The sequence below is a fragment of the Macaca nemestrina genome, chromosome 1, assembly GCF_043159975.1.
Source record: "Macaca nemestrina isolate mMacNem1 chromosome 1, mMacNem.hap1, whole genome shotgun sequence".
NCBI classification, from domain to species: Eukaryota; Metazoa; Chordata; class Mammalia; order Primates; family Cercopithecidae; genus Macaca; species Macaca nemestrina.
This window is the reverse complement of record NC_092125.1, coordinates 217,035,905-217,051,455: the sequence shown is the minus strand read 5'-3', so window position 1 is coordinate 217,051,455 and position 15,551 is coordinate 217,035,905. Positions and strand designations below refer to the sequence as shown.

The 15,551-nt window shown below is 42.9% G+C and overlaps 1 protein-coding gene across 1 annotated transcript in view; it reads right to left on the bottom strand.

Moving 5' to 3' along the window:
- The window catches only part of LOC105483145 (succinate dehydrogenase complex iron sulfur subunit B), a 33,809-nt gene that overhangs the window by 18,047 nt on the left and 211 nt on the right, over positions 1-15,551 (bottom strand). Inside the window, exon 2 of the mRNA XM_011743830.2 lies at positions 5,971-6,098. Within this exon, the coding sequence (XP_011742132.1) occupies positions 5,971-6,098 (128 nt within the window). The remainder of the gene's footprint in view (positions 1-5,970; positions 6,099-15,551) is intronic.

Here is a 15,551-nt window from a genome sequence, read left to right as displayed (position 1 = left end):
TTCTTTTAATTCAAATTCCTTATAGTTTTATTTATTTATTCTGTTAAAATATACACACTGAAAATTATTTAACCCATTATCATTTTTAAGAATTGTGAATTAGTGTTGAATCTTGCCAGATGCTTTTCTGCATATATTAAAGCAATCAAATGGGTTTTTCCCCTTTATTCTGTTAATATGGTGAATCACACTGATTTTCAAATGTATCTATTTATTTTGCACCTTTTCTTGCATTTAAACAGCATATAAGTTGGGTTTTGCTTTTCTTTAAAAAAAATCTATTATGACACTGTTGGCTTTTTAACTGGAAGTATTTAATGGTTTTTACATTTAATATAGTTATTGACGTGGCTGGATTTAGGTCTATCATTTTACTATTTGTTCCATCATTTTGCTGCTGTTCTCTTCTTCCCTTCTTATTCTAATATTTTTAAACTAAGTAAATATTTTTAGAAATCAATTTTAATTTATGTATTGGCTTTTTAGCTATATCTCTTTGCATTTAAAAAACACTCTTGGCTGGGCATGGTGGCTCACACCCATAATCCTAGCACTTTGGAAGGCTGACGCAGGAGGACTGCTTGAGCCCAGGAGACCAGCGTGGGCAACATAGTGAGACCCTGTCTCTACAAAAAAAAAAATTGGCCAGGCATAGTGGTACATGCCTATAGTCCCAGGTACATGGGAGGCTGAGGTGGGAGGATTACTTGAGCCTAGGAGGTCTCAGGAAGGGAGGATTGCTTGGTTGAGCCTGGGAGGGTGTAGTGAGCTATGATCATGCTACTGCATTCCAGCCTGGATGACAGAGTGAGATCCTGTCTCAGAAGAAAAAAAAAAAAAGTTACTCTAGAATTATAACTTACATAATTTACATCTTTAACTTTTTATACCTGTTTAGAAGTACTATTGTGCCACTTTATGTAATGCAAGAATCCTGCTATATTATTATAGGTCTATTTAACCTGCTGCTCCCAGCCCCTACACTATAGTTATCATATGCATTACATCTATGTGAGTTATATATTATAGAATACAATATCTTAACTTTGCTTTAAACAGTCATATCAATTTCAACAAAATTAAGAGGAAAAAAATCCATGTTCAGTGCTCTTCATTCCTTTTCTAGGAGCCAAGTTTCCACCTGGTATTGTTTTTCCTCAGCCTGACTAACTTCCTATAGCATTTCATGTAGTACTGGTCTTCTGGCCATGAATTCTTTTTCTTTCTGTTTATCTGAAAATGTTTTCATTTCATAATCATCCTGAAGAATCTTTTTTTCTGAATGTGGAATTCCAAGCTGACAGTTTTTCTTTTAGTACTTTAAAGACGCTATTTATTTCACTGTCTCTTGGCCTCCAGTTTCTGATGAGAAGTCAGCTATCTTTCATATGGTTTCCTTGTATGTAACGTGTTGTTTTTCTCCAGCTGCTTTCCAGATTTTCTCCTATTTTTGGTTGTCAGCAACTTGACATCATGGAGCAGGGCATAGTTTTATTTTTATTTACCTAGTTGGGGTTCACTAAGCTTCCTGGACATGTAAATTATGTCTTTCATGGGCTCAGGAAATTCCTGGCCATGAGTTCTTCAAACAGATATTTATTTTGCCTTTTCTTTCCATTTTTTCCGGAAGTCCAATTACATGTGTTAGGTCCATCCATCTACTCACCCATCCATGGTCTTGCTCTGTTGCCCAGGTTGGAGTGCAGTGGCACAATTATAGCTCATAGCAGCCTCTAAGCTCAAGCTATCTTCTCGCTTCAGCATCCCAAATAGCTAGGACTACAGGTATGTGCCACCATGCCTGGCTGATTTTTCAAAGAAAAAATTTTTTTGGTAGAGACAAGGTCTCACAGGTTGCCCAAGCTGGTCTTGGACTCCTGGCCTCAAGTGATCCTTCTGCCTTAGCTTCCCAAAGTGCTGGGATTACAGGCATGAACCACCATGCCTACCCTAGACCTTCTGATGCTGTTCCATAGATCACAGGAGCTCTTTCCCTTTTCAAAAATCTTTCTTTTTCTTAAGAACAGATAATTTCGGCCAGGCGTGGTGGCTCACATCTGGAATCCCAGCACTTTGGGAGGCCGAGGGGGTAGGATCACTCGAGGTCAGGAGTTCAAGACCAGCCTGGCCAACATGGCAAAACCTTGTCTCTACTAAAAATACAACAAATTAGCTGGGGCGTAGTGGTGCACATCTGTAATCCCAGCTACTCAGGAGGCTGAGGTGGGAGAATCGCTTGAGCCTGGAAGGCAGAGGTTGCAATGAGCCAAGACTGCGCCACTGCACTCAAGCCTGGGTGACACAGCAAGACTCCGTCTCAAAAAACAAACAAAAAACCCCAAAAACAACAAAAAAATTAGATAATTTCTATTAATGTTTTTAAGTTTGCTGATTCTTCTTATTGCCATTTCCAATCTGCTGTTAAAGCCATCTGATGAATTTTCCTTTTCACACATTGCATTTTTCAGTACTAGATTTTCCATTTGGCTTTTCAATAGTTTCTATTTCTCTATGGAAGTTTCCTATTTCATTATGAGCATAATTTCCTTTATATGTGAGGAAATTTAAAAATTCTTTAAATTCCACTGGGCTCAGTGGCTCATGCCTGTAATCCCAGCACTTTGGGAGGCTGAGGTGGGTGGATCACCTGAGGCCAGGAGATCAAGACCAGCCTGGCCAACACGGCGAAACCCCAACTCTACTAAAAACACAAAAATTAGACGGGTGTGGTGGCGGGCGCCTGTAGTCCCGGCTACTCAGGAGGCTGAGGCAAGGGAATCGCTTGAACCCGGGAGATGGAGGTTGCAATGAGCCAAGATCGCACCACTGTACTCCAGCCCAGGCGACAGAGTGAAACTCAGACTCAAAATAAAAAAAAATAAAAAAATAAAGAAAAATTAATATGCTGTAGAGAATCTGGATTGTATTATGTTTTTCTGAGAAGTGTGGATTTTAACATTTTACACAGGCAATTAATATGGCTGAATGCAAGATTTGGGCAGAGTTCATGAACAGCATTTAGTGTGCCTCCTCTGTGGTTCTCTTCTTTCCAGGCTTTCCCCCTCATTTCCTAGTGGTTGTGGAAGCCCCAAAATGTGTCTTCTCATTATTCAAGCTAAGATTGTTTTTTTTTTTTTTTTTTGAGACAGAGTCTCACTCTGTTGCCCAGGCTGGAGTGCAGTGGTGTGATCTTGGCTCACTGCAACCTCCACCTCCCACATTCAAGTGATTCTCCCCCATTAGCCTCCAGAGTGGCTGGGATTAGAGGCATGTGCCACCATGTCTGGCTAATTTTTGTATTTTTAGTAGAGATGGGGTTTCATCATGTTGGCCTGCTTTGGCCTCCCAAAGCGCTGGGATTACAGGTGTGAGCCAACGCACCCAGCCGGATTGTGGTTTTCCATCCAACTGTTAGTCCCATTACTTCCCATACCAACTTGGACTTGTCCTCAGCAAAATCATGTAACAATAAAATGGCAATTTGTCCAATGCCATTTCATTCTTCCGAGTGTCAACTCCCCTCCAGTGTCTGCTCACTCTTGGTCCTTCTCCACTATTCAGGCAGTTGTTTCTTACATTTCGTCCGGAGTTGATAATTGTTATTTGTAGGAGGGTTAGTCTGATGAGAGCTACTGTGCCAAAATTGGAAATGAACCCAAAGATTCTTTAAATTTTTTATCATTAAATAAGAGTTATGGGCCGGGTGCTGTGGCTCATGCCTGTAATCCTAGGACTTTGGGAAGCTGAAATGGGTGGATTGCTTGAGCCCAGGAGTTTGAGACCAGGCTGGGCAACATAGTGAAACTCCATCTTTACAAAAAATACAAAACTTAGCTGGGTGTGGTGGCATGTGCCTATAGTCCCAGTTGCTCAGGAGGGTGAGGCAGGTGGATTGCTTGAGTCTGGGAGGCTGAGGTTGCAGTGAACCGTGAGCATGCCACTGCACTCTAACCTGGGTGACAGACAGACCCTGTCTCAAAAAGATAGTTATGACTTTAACTCTTCCAGTTTTAGCCACATTCTCTAAGTTGTGATTTGCAATGTCTTTACTTTCTAGGTATCTGGCAATATTTTTTATGTGTTCCTGATCAAATAGGCAGTTAGAAATGTACTTTTTATTTTCTAAGCAGTAGCGTTTTTTGTTTTATTAGTTTTTTTTTTTTTGCTTTTTTTTTTTTTTTTTGAGACACAGTCTTGCTCTGTCACCCAGGCTGGAGTGCAGGGGTGAGATCTCGGCTCACTACCTCCTCCTCCCAGGTTCAAATGATTCTCGTGCCTCAGCCTCCCAAATAGCTGGGATTGCAGGCACCTGCCACAACACCCAGCTTATTTTTATATTTTAGTAGAGACAGGGTTTCACCATGTTGGCCAGGCTGGTCTTGAATGCCTGACCTCAAGCGATCCACCTGCCTCGGCCTCCCGAAGTGCTGGGATTATAGTTGTGAGCCACCGCACCCGGCCTGTTTATATTTTTAATATGAGTTCTTAGTTTTACTGTATTTTGGTCCAAAAATGTGGTCTGTGCAATTTCTATTCCTTTGAATTTTGCTGGGCACTTTTGGTTGCTGAGTATTTGAAAATTTTGTCTATTTAAGAAGGTTATATATCAATTAATGCTACCTCATTAATAGCACTTACGTGTCATCACAGAAAGTCAAAATAAGCATTAAGAGTATTCGTGGTTTTCAAACTTTTTTTTTGGTGCCACAGAAGCTTTTGTTTGAAAAAATTAAACACTTATTCACTTACACATAAAATAGATCAAAGAACAGTTCTGGTTGTACGGGGGCATGGAGTGGAGCAGCAGGAGGCTAGAGCCTAGCTTGCTAGCTTCTTTGTTTTCTTTGGCTAACTGTGGAGTTCCCTAAAAGTGAAAGATGCTGGAAGAAGAGTAGTTTTGAGAGATGTGATGTGAAGAAGGACTCAACCTGCTACTGCTGCTTTTGACGATGGAAGCAGAGGCCAAGAGCCAAGTAGTGCGGCAGCCTCTAGAAGCTTGAAACGGCCCTCAGCTTACAGTCAGCAGAATGACAGGGACCTTGGGCTCACAACCACAAGGAACTGCATTCCACCAATAGCCCAAATGAACAAAAAATATTTTCCCCTAGGCTCCAGAAAGGAACGCAGCCTGCTGACACCTTGATTATAGTCTGATGAGACTATACCAGTCTTTTGACCTACAGAACTATAAGATAATAAATTTAGGTTGTTTTAAGTCACTAAGTTTGTGGTAATTTGCTCTGACAGAAATAGAAAACTAACACACAAGTCCAATTTTTAACATTTTAACCACATCCCTACCTTGTCCATTCTAGGCAAGTTTCTGGCAGTTCTGTTACTATTACAGAAAATACAGGTCCAGATGTGTAAGATATAATCAATACATTCAGCATTAAAAAAATGGTAATATGCTGAATGACTTTAAATACTATGCATAAAGTTAACTGTACCAGTATTTCTAGAAATTTGTCATACTTTCACTTGGGAATTATTTTGGTATTATTTTTCTGAATCAGGTACCAACCTCATTCTTTTTCTCTTTTGGAGACAGAGTCTCGCTCTGTTGCCCAGGCTGTAGTGCAATGACATGATCTCAGCTCGCTGCAACTTCTGCCTGCTGGGTTCAAGTGATTCTTGTGCCCCAGCCTCCTGAGTGGCTGGGATTACAGGCATGAGCCACTACACCCAGCTAATTTTTGTATTTTTAGTAGAGACGGGGTTTTGCCATGTTGGCCAGGTTGGGCTGGAACTCCCAACCTCAGATGATCTGCCCGCCTGAGCCTCCCAAAGTGCTGGGTTTACAGGCGTGAGCCACTGTGCCCGGTCCAACCTCATTCTTGTTTTAAAAACAACAGATTCCAGAGCCACCGGATGATCTCGGATTTTTAAGCCTTCCAAGGGTGTGAAAAGCATGTCCCTAAATCGATCAAGAACTCTCCTTCAATACCTGGCTTTCACAGAGATACTCACTTATTAAGGTCAATTTCATAAGTCTGCATATGAGGTTTGTCTCCAGCCTTGTCTGGGTCCCATCGATAGATGGCAAATTTCTTGATACGGGGAGCTGCGGCTGCAGCTGTCTGGGCTCCTCGGGAGGCCTGAAATTTTTAAAAGTTCACAAAACGGAAAAAAAAATTAGAAATGCAAGATAATTCCATTTTGCGGGCACAACAGATGTAATGCTGGATATAAACTCACACATTACTGATATATAATCTTCTGGGAAAAGGCAGTCATTCAATATCCAACAAGTATTAAGCACCTATCATATGCTAATATATCAGACATGGTATTAGGGGCTAGTGCTACAGCACTTAATAAAATACACAAAAACCTTCATCTTCACAGAACTTACTTTGTAGTGAACAAGAGTTAAATTAAACATTCACAATGAATATAAAGAGTAACACTGATGGGAAAGTACAGGGAGCTCTGGATGAATACAGCAGAGACTTCAATGAGTGTAAGAGTCAGAGAAGGCTTCCTCAAGCGACATCTAAGTGGTGGCTTGACAAACCAGTATTGAGGGGAAACAGTGTGGGGTGTGGTCTGAGGGTGGTGGCTTATGCCTGCAATCTCAGTACTTTGGGAGGCAGAAGTGAGAGAACTGATTGAGCCCATGAGTTTGAGACCAGCCTGGGAAACAGACAAAATCCCATCTACAAAAAATAAAAATTAGCTGGGTGTGGTAGTGTGCGTCTCAGGAGGCAGAGGTGGGAGGACTGCTTGGGCCTGAGAGGTTGAGGCTGCAGAGAGCCATGATAATGCCAATGCACTCTAGCCTGGGCAACAGAGTGAGACTCTTTTTCAAAAATAAAAAATAAAAAAAAAGAAATGAAAGAAAGAAAGAAAAGACTATATTCCAGGCCTGCTAAGTTTTAAAATAAACTGATATAGAAAAGTAAAAACTCGGAAGGTTAATTGACTAATTACAAAAAGATGCAGTGGTGTTTATTACTGAGGCAGGAGAAGACTGTTTGAAGACAGGAAGCCTTCACTACAGCCTCTGATTCATCTCAGGCCAAGTCTTCATTTGCATAGGGTGTAACCAATAGGAAACCCCTACAGGGGACTTAAATCCCAGAGACTGTGCAGCTGGGGCTCTTGAGCCACTTGCTGGATACCACTCCCACTCTGTGGAGTGTACTTTCATTTCAATACATCTATGCTTTTGTCTTCTGTTGTTTTGTGTGTTTTGTCCTATTCTTTGTTCAACATGCCAAGAACCTGGATGACCTATGGTCAAGACCCTCACCAGTAACATTATTTCTTGTTAAAGTTCCCTTATTAACTATAGCTAAAAATACAAACATCAGCTAACAGTAGAAAAGAAAATATACAAAGAAAATGAAAGTTAAGATGAAAATGTTTTACCTTATCACCAAGCTGGCTAAAATCATCAACAAAAGGAAAGCCATTTCTACAAATGTTTTTCACCAGGAACCCCATTTTGTAAACTGACATGAACACCTAATGCCACCTTGTGGTATTTGGAAGCGAGAAGAGGAAAGATTCCTAAAGGTATCAACTCCAGTGGTCTTTGCTTGCTTAATGTCCCATTTTTTTGGGTCTTTTTTCTGTGACATTTAATAAGGTATAATTCATTATAATAAAATTCACTAGTTTTAAGGGTATAATGTGATGAGTTTTGACAAAGCAATGTAATCCTACCACAATTACAACAGAATAATTCCATCCAAAAAGGTCTTTTGTGCCCTTGGTGGCAAACATAAGTCCCCTTTCCCTACTCTTAGCAACTGATCAGCTATCATCACGAATCTGCCTTTTACAGAATTCATATAAATGGTATCATATGGTACGTAGTCTTGTGTCTAGCTTCTTTCACTCAACATAATGCTTCTGAGATTCATATATGTTACTGCATATATCCATATTTAAATGCTTTTTAAAAAATTAACCTATTTATTTATTTATTTTTGAGACAGAGTTTCACTCTTGTTGCCCAGGCTGGAGAGCAATGGTGTGATCCTGGCTCACCGCAACCTCCGCCTCCCGGGTTCAAGCGATTCTCTTGCCTGTCTCCCGAGTAGCTGGGATTACAGGCATGCGCTAGCAGGCCCGGCTAATTTGTATTTTTAGTAGACACGTGGTTTCTCTTTTTTTTTTTTTTTTTTTTTGAGACGGAGTCTCGCTCTGCCGCCCAGGCTGGAGTGCAGTGGCCGGATCTCAGCTCACTGCAAGCTCCGCCTCCCGGGTTCACGCCATTCTCCTGCCTCAGCCTCCCGAGTAGCTGGGATTACAGGCGCCCGCCACCTCGCCCAGCTAGTTTTTTGTATTTTTTAGTAGAGACGGGGTTTCACCGTGTCAGCCAGGATGGTCTCGATCTCCTGACCTTGTGATCCGCCCGTCTCGGCCTCCCAAAGTGCTGGGATTACAGGCTTGAGCCACCGCGCCCGGCCAGACACGTGGTTTCTCTACGTTGGTCAGGGTGGTCTCAAACTCCCAACCTCAGGTGATCCGTCTGCCTTGGCCTCCCAAAGTGCTGGGATTACAGGTGTAAGCCACTGTGCTCGGCCATCCTTTCTACTTCTTAATAATTACAGATTCATATGCATTTACAGAAAATAATACTGAGGCCAGGTGCAGTGGCTCACACCTGTATCCCAGCACTTTGGGAGGCCAAGGCAGACAAATCACTTGAGGTCAGAAGTTCAAGACCAGCCTGGCCAACATGGTGAAAATCCATCTCTACTAAAGATACAAAAATTAGCCTGTTGTGGTGGCACATGGCTGTAATCCCAGCTACTTGGGAGGCAGAGGCACTTGACCCCAGGAGGCGGAGGTTGCAGTGAGCCAAGATTGTGCCACTGCACTCCAGCCTGGGCGACAGAGTGAGACCCTGTTTCAAAACAAAACAAAACAAAGAAAATAATACTGAGACTCCACATGCTCTTCCCACCTGTAATCTCAGCACTTTGGGAAGCTGAGGTTGGGGAATCACCTGAGGTCAGGAATTCAAGACCAGCCCAGCCAAAATGGTAAAACCCCATCCCTACTAAAAATACAAAAATAAATCAGACGGGTGTGGTGGTGTGCGCCTGTAATCCCAGCTACTTGGGAGGCTGAGGCAGGAGAATCCCTTGAACTTGGGAGGTAAAGGTTGCAGTGAGCTAAGATTGCGCCACTGTACACCACCCTGGGTAACAAAGCGAAACTCCATCTAAAAAAAAACAAAAAAAAGAGACAGGGTTTTGTTGTCATTGATTGTGCAGTGGCATGATTACAGCTCACTGCAGCCTCAACCTTCTGGACTCATGCGAACCTCCCATCTCAGCTTCCCCAGTAGCTAGGACTACAGGCATGCACCACGATGCCCAATTAGTTTTTTTATGTTTATTTTTGTAGAGATGGGGGTCTCACTATGTTGCCTAGGCTGGTCTTGAACTCCTGGCCCCAAGTGATCCTCTGCCTGGCTCTCCCGAAGAGTTGGGATACAGGCATGAGCTACCATGCCAGGACCCACATATTCTTTACCCAGTCTCCCCAACAGGAACATCTTGCAAACTGCAGCACATCACCACAACCAGAATACTGACCGTGCTAGTCAAGATACGGGACATTCCCATAAGAACAGGATCACTAACATTGCCCATTTATAGCCCTGTCCACTTCCTCCCACCCTCCCTCCCCTGTACTCCTTAAGCCCTAGCAAACACTAATCTGTTCTCTACTTCTCAAATTCTGTCATTTAAAGAATGCTATATCAATATAATCATCTAGTATGTAGCCTTTTGGCATTGGCTTTTTTCATTCAGCCTAATTCTCTGGAGATTCATCCAAGTTGCTGTGTACAGCAATAGCTTTTTTCTTGTTATGGCTGAGTAGCACTCCACAGTACAATGTACCACAGTTTGCTTAACCATATAACTACGTTGGTTGGGGGTGGGACGTTGGGGGTGTTTCTAATTTTTGGTGACATGAATAAAGCTGAAATGAACACTTGTGTACAAATTTCTGTGTGAACGTTAAGCCTTCATTTCTCAGGATAAACACCCAGGTGTGTAACTGTTGGGCTGTATGGTAGCTACAAGTTTAGTTTTTTTTAAGCAACTGACAAAACTATTTTCCAGAGTGGGTGGCTGCTGTGCCTGAGGCAGGTAGTAGGGTAAATGGGACAATATGCCTTTTAAAAAATGGGGCTACTTCAAGTTTTTGCCTTCTAATTTGGATTTTATTTTTCATTTAAAAAAAATATTTATTTATTTATTTTAGATGGGGTCTCGCTCTTGTCCCCCAGGCTGGAGTGCAATGGCGCAACCTTGGCCCACTGCAACCTCCACCTCCCGGCTTCAAGCAATTCTTCTGCCTCAGCCTCCTAAGTAGCTGGGACTACAGGTGCCTGCCACCACGCCCAGCTAATTTTTATATTTTTAGTACAGACAGGGTTTCACCATATTGGCCAGGCTGGTCCTGAACTCCTGACCTCAGGTGATCTGCCCGCTTTGGTCTCCCAAAGTGCTGCGATTACAGGTGGGAGCCACTGTGCCAGGCCTTTATTTTTTATTTTTATAGACTTATAGTCTAGCTCTATTGCCCAAGCTGGAGATCATGGCTCACTGCAGCCTTAAACTCCTGGGCTCAGGTGATCGTCCTGACTCAGCTTCCCAAGTAGCTGGGACCATAGGTGCACACCATCATGTCTAGCTAATTTTTGTAGAGACAGGGTCTTGCCATGTTGCCTAAGCCGGTATGGAACTCCTGGGCTTAAGCAATCCTCCCACCTCAGCCTCCCAAAGTGTTGGGATTACAGGCATGTGCCACCATATCTGGCTAATTTTTGTATTTTTAGTAGAGACAGGGTTTTGCCATTTGGCCAGGCTGGTCTCGAACTCCTGGCCTCAAGTGATCCACCTGCCTCATCGTTCCAAAGTGTTGGGATTACAGGCGCGAACAACCAGCCCAGCCCCTAACCTGGCTTTAAACAGAATCTGGGACTGAAGTATAACCCCCCAGTTCTTTTTTTTCTTTTCGTGAGACGGAGTCTCACTCTGTCGCTCAGGCTGGAGTGCAGTGGCGAGATCTCAGCTCACTGCAACCTCTGCCTCCTGGGTTCAAGCGATTCTCCTGCCTCAGCCTCCTGAGTAGCTGGGATTACAGACGCGTGCCACCATGCTGGGCTCATTTTTTTGTATTTTTGGTAGAGATGGGGTTTCACCATTTTAGCTAGGTTGGTCTTGAACTCCTGACGTTGTGATCCAACTGCCTCAGCCTTCCAAAGTGCTGGGATTACAGGCGTGAGCCACCAACCCGGCACAACCCCCTAGTTCTAAAGCCTGATTTAGTATTGTCAGTGGGCAACAGGCATTAGGCTCTATCAAGCTGGGTGTCAGTCCCACAAGGTCTGTGGGATGACTGTGGTTACCTGCAATGTTTTCCCTTCAACATTTCTTTATAATACTTAAATATCTGCTTCATGTTCACTCTACACAGATAATCGATCGTGTATTATCTTTCCAAAAGAGATTAAGTTTGTATTAGAGATAATTTAAATTTTTAAGAAGTCTTATCATATGAATGATATGAAATAAGAGCAATGCCAGGAAGTACTACACTGAATATCTAAGTCAATGTATCCCAACATCAGTTTTGGGGTGCCCCAAAATGGCATTTTTTTTTCAGTACAACTAATTTAAATTTGTTTTGTGTCAAAAATGTATTTTATAGGCCAGGCATAGTGGCTCATGCCTGTAATCCCAGCATTTTGGGAGGCTGAGGCGGGTGGATTACCTGAGGTCAGCAGTTCAACCAGCCTGGCCAACATGGTGAAACCCCATCTCTACTAAAAATACAAAAAAATTAGCCAGATGTGGTGGCGGGCACCTGCAATCCCAGCTACTCAGGAGGCCGAGACAGGAGAATTGCTTGAATCTGGGAGGCGGAGGTTATGGTAAGCCGAGATCGCACCACTGCACTCCAGCCTGGGCAACAGGGCGAGTGCGACTCTGTCTCAAAAAAAAAAAAAAAAAAAAAAAAAAAAAAAAAAAAGTATTTCATACAACATTTGGTGGGGCAAAGGGGGTTTACTGGAATGAAAGAAGATTCTGAAATCAAAATCACCAGAGGTGGTCATGGTTCTGAAAGTGATGGAGCTTTGCTCATCTTGAGGTCTGTACAAAGAGTTAATTCTCAGGATTATGTTATCTGTGATCCACCAAAAAATTCGCTGAATACATAAATCTAAAAATTTGCCACATTTCATTCATTGAACCTTTATGTCACACACTGTGCCAAATAATCTCTAATCTTTATAACATTTCTATGAAAAATGTTATATTGTTCCCAGTTAAAAGATGAGGATAGGATCATATAGGAACACAGGTCACTTGATTAAAAAACCGAAGCTTTTAGCCATTATAACTAGTAGTGAAAATGCAAACATAGAATGGAACAGTGCAAAAAGATAATTCCATTTCACAATGAGATCCAAGGAACAAGAGAAGTTGTTACTCTAATCATACAATGAGACTATATGATTTTCTCCCCTTTGGAGCAATTTATACTACAAATCCTTAATGAAAGAGGGCCCCTTGAAAGCATTTTTTTTTTTTTTTTTTTTTTTTTTTTGAGACAGAGTCTCGCTCTGTCGCCCAGGCTGGAGTGCAGTGGCCGGATCTCAGCTCACTGCAAGCTCCGCCTCCCGGGTTTACGCCATTCTCCTGCCTCAGCCTCCCGAGTAGCTGGGACTACAGGCGCCCGCCTCTTCGCCCGGCTAGTTTTTTGTATTTTTTAGTAGAGAGAGGGTTTCACCGTGTTAGCCAGGATGGTCTCGATCTCCTGACCTTGTGATCCGCCCGTCTCGGCCTCCCAAAGTGCTGGGATTACAGGCTTGAGCCACCGCGCCCGGCCCCTTGAAAGCATTTTTATGTTAATCTACAAGACTAATGAGTATTCAAGGCAGAAAGTACATTCCTAGGAAATCCTGGGTAATATGAACTTCATAGTTTATAATTTAAGCAAGGTAAGCAATAACTGAACTGAGAAGGGTGAATTCTGAATGGTGCTGAAGGCTGGTTGTTGTTTCTCTAGTAAAGTGTCCTTAGGGTGCAGGCTTGGAGTTGGATGGAGTGGAGAAAGATTTGGAGGCCAGAGAAGAAGGTGGGAAATAGAGAGGAAGAAGGCAAAAAGGACTGTATGAAGATAAGCCTGAGTAAAATACAAGGTGCAGGCTTGCTGAAAAGTGTGATCGGTGACGCTTCAAATCCAAGCTCTATCACTTACTAGCTGTGTATTCTTCTGCAAATTATTAACTTTTATGATTCTATTTCTTCCTTTGTAAAGGGTGGGTAGTATTAATAACTGCCTCATAAGATAACCAGGGGGGTCAAGCTTCTAGCATAGCCCAGAAAATAATTTTTGCTCTACACGATTGGCAACCTTATCAGTCTTTGTATCCTTCTGATTTGTAGATAGGTATCCTAGTCCTGCCAGCCTAAGGAACAAGATACACATTAAAAAAAATTTTTTTTTTTTGAGACTGAGTTTCACTCTTATCACCCAGGGTGGAGTGCAATGGTGCCATCTCGGCTCACTGCATCCCTCCGCCTGCCAGGTTCAAGCGATTCTCCTGCCTCAGCCTCCTGTGTAGCTGGGATTATAGGAGCCCACCACCAAGCCCAGCTAATTTTTGTGTGTGTGTGTATATATATATATATATATATATATATATATTTTTTTTTTTTTTTTTTTTAGTAAAGACAGGGTTTCACCATGTTGGCTGGGCTGGTCTCGAAATCCTGACCTCAGGTGATCCACCTGCCTTGGCCTCTCAAAGTGTTGGGATTACAGGCATGAGCCACTGCACCTGGCAAGATGCACACTTTTAAGTAGGTGGTTCTCGCCCTAAAGGAGTTCATAGTCCAGATGAAGAAATAAGGCAACACAAACAATAGTTAATATATTACAGTTAAATACTTAAAGGCAGAATTGTGGTTCAGTGGTCAGACTATATGCATAAAAATAATTCAGAACCTGAACTTGAATGTTACCCACACCAAGCTCATTACTGAATTCTTTTGAGGTGGCTTTGGTGGGTATAAATGTACATTCCCACAAGGAAGTGGAGGCCTTGGGGCTCTTCTATTTTCTGTTGCCCTCAGGAGGCCCTGCAAAGGCCTTGCCTGGAATTACAACAATGACCTATGAAACTAGCCATTTCTACAATTCATTGCTAGAAGAGGGGCCTGAGCTTTAGAACTCTGTCTCATTAGTGGGGCTCTCACAATTTAATTGTTTGCTCAGCAACTATAAAAAGAACAGGTAAACGAGCTCATTATCAATCATCAATTTAATACTCATAAGATGTCAGCTGAGGCTCTGGTAGGCTGTCTTCTTCCTCTATCTCCCCTTTTCAGAAAGGTTGATGCAGAGTGGATGCAAGTTCACACACAGCATACTGGACAGAACTAGGACTAGAACATGGGCAATACGTACTGTGTTATGCAGCCATGGCAGGTACTTAAGATGAAAGATGTCCTCATTTAAGTGCAAGAGAGGAAGAGGAACTAAAATTTCTTGGACACCAACCATGTCCCAAGATCTACGCTAAGGAGTTTTTCCGGTACTATGTTAAAAAACTGTCTCAGGTCTGCCAGTTCTTGGGAATGTGGTATTTTGAGCAAGCCAAATATTTTCTTTCTGGGGAGTTTTCAAAGTTTTCAAAGCTCCAAAAAGGAGGGTAAGAATTCTTACTTGCCCACCTTAAAGGGGTTGTTGAGAAGCCCAGAAGAGGAACAGACTTAGGATTTGCAAATCCTTGGTCCTTTATGTATACAAAAGGAATTTCCCTTCCCCTTCTAAATGTTCCCACTTAGAAGGCAGGTCAGAAATGTGTCGTTTCTTGGCCATGGAAGGGGCGTGGGAAAATCTGTCACAGCACATGGCATAGTTATAAACAAGAACAGCGCCAAGCTCTCTGTCATTCCATGTCAACTCTATGAGGTCCGTATTTTTACATGCCCTTTAGAGTCAGAAACACTGAGAGGATATTAGCGAAACTGTGGTGACATTGCTTTAAGGAACCCAGTCTTTCCTACAACCCCCGCCACCCACGGCCGGGATCCTTCGAGGTACGGGGCTGGATGCATTTCCCTCCATCTCTCCCTTCCCCTGCCCTGTCCCTAATTCACACGTCCTTTCCTCACCAATCCCGGTCCTCAACCTCGTACCCTAGAGGAATGACCTCGCTTCCCAATTCCCATTCGTCACACCCCGCAGGTCCCCCTTTTCTACAGAGGCGATAGTTTGGTGGCAGAAAAAGGGCTGGAACTCCAATGTTTGGATTCGGATTCTGGTTTCTGCAGTCATTCGCTTGCCATCTGACCTTGAGTAATTCAAGTCCCCTTTCTGAACTCCCCCGCCACCTTAGCTGTAAAAAATTGCCCCTGCCCTAACTCAAGCTGCGGCAAGGCGCAGAAAGATAACTGACAGGGATGCTCCAAGCCAAACCAAAGCACTGCGCCAGTGGGAGGAGGTCCTCCCTCTCCCTGAGGCCTTGCCCTATGCTTCCTTAGTCTCTCCACGGGCCCATCAGC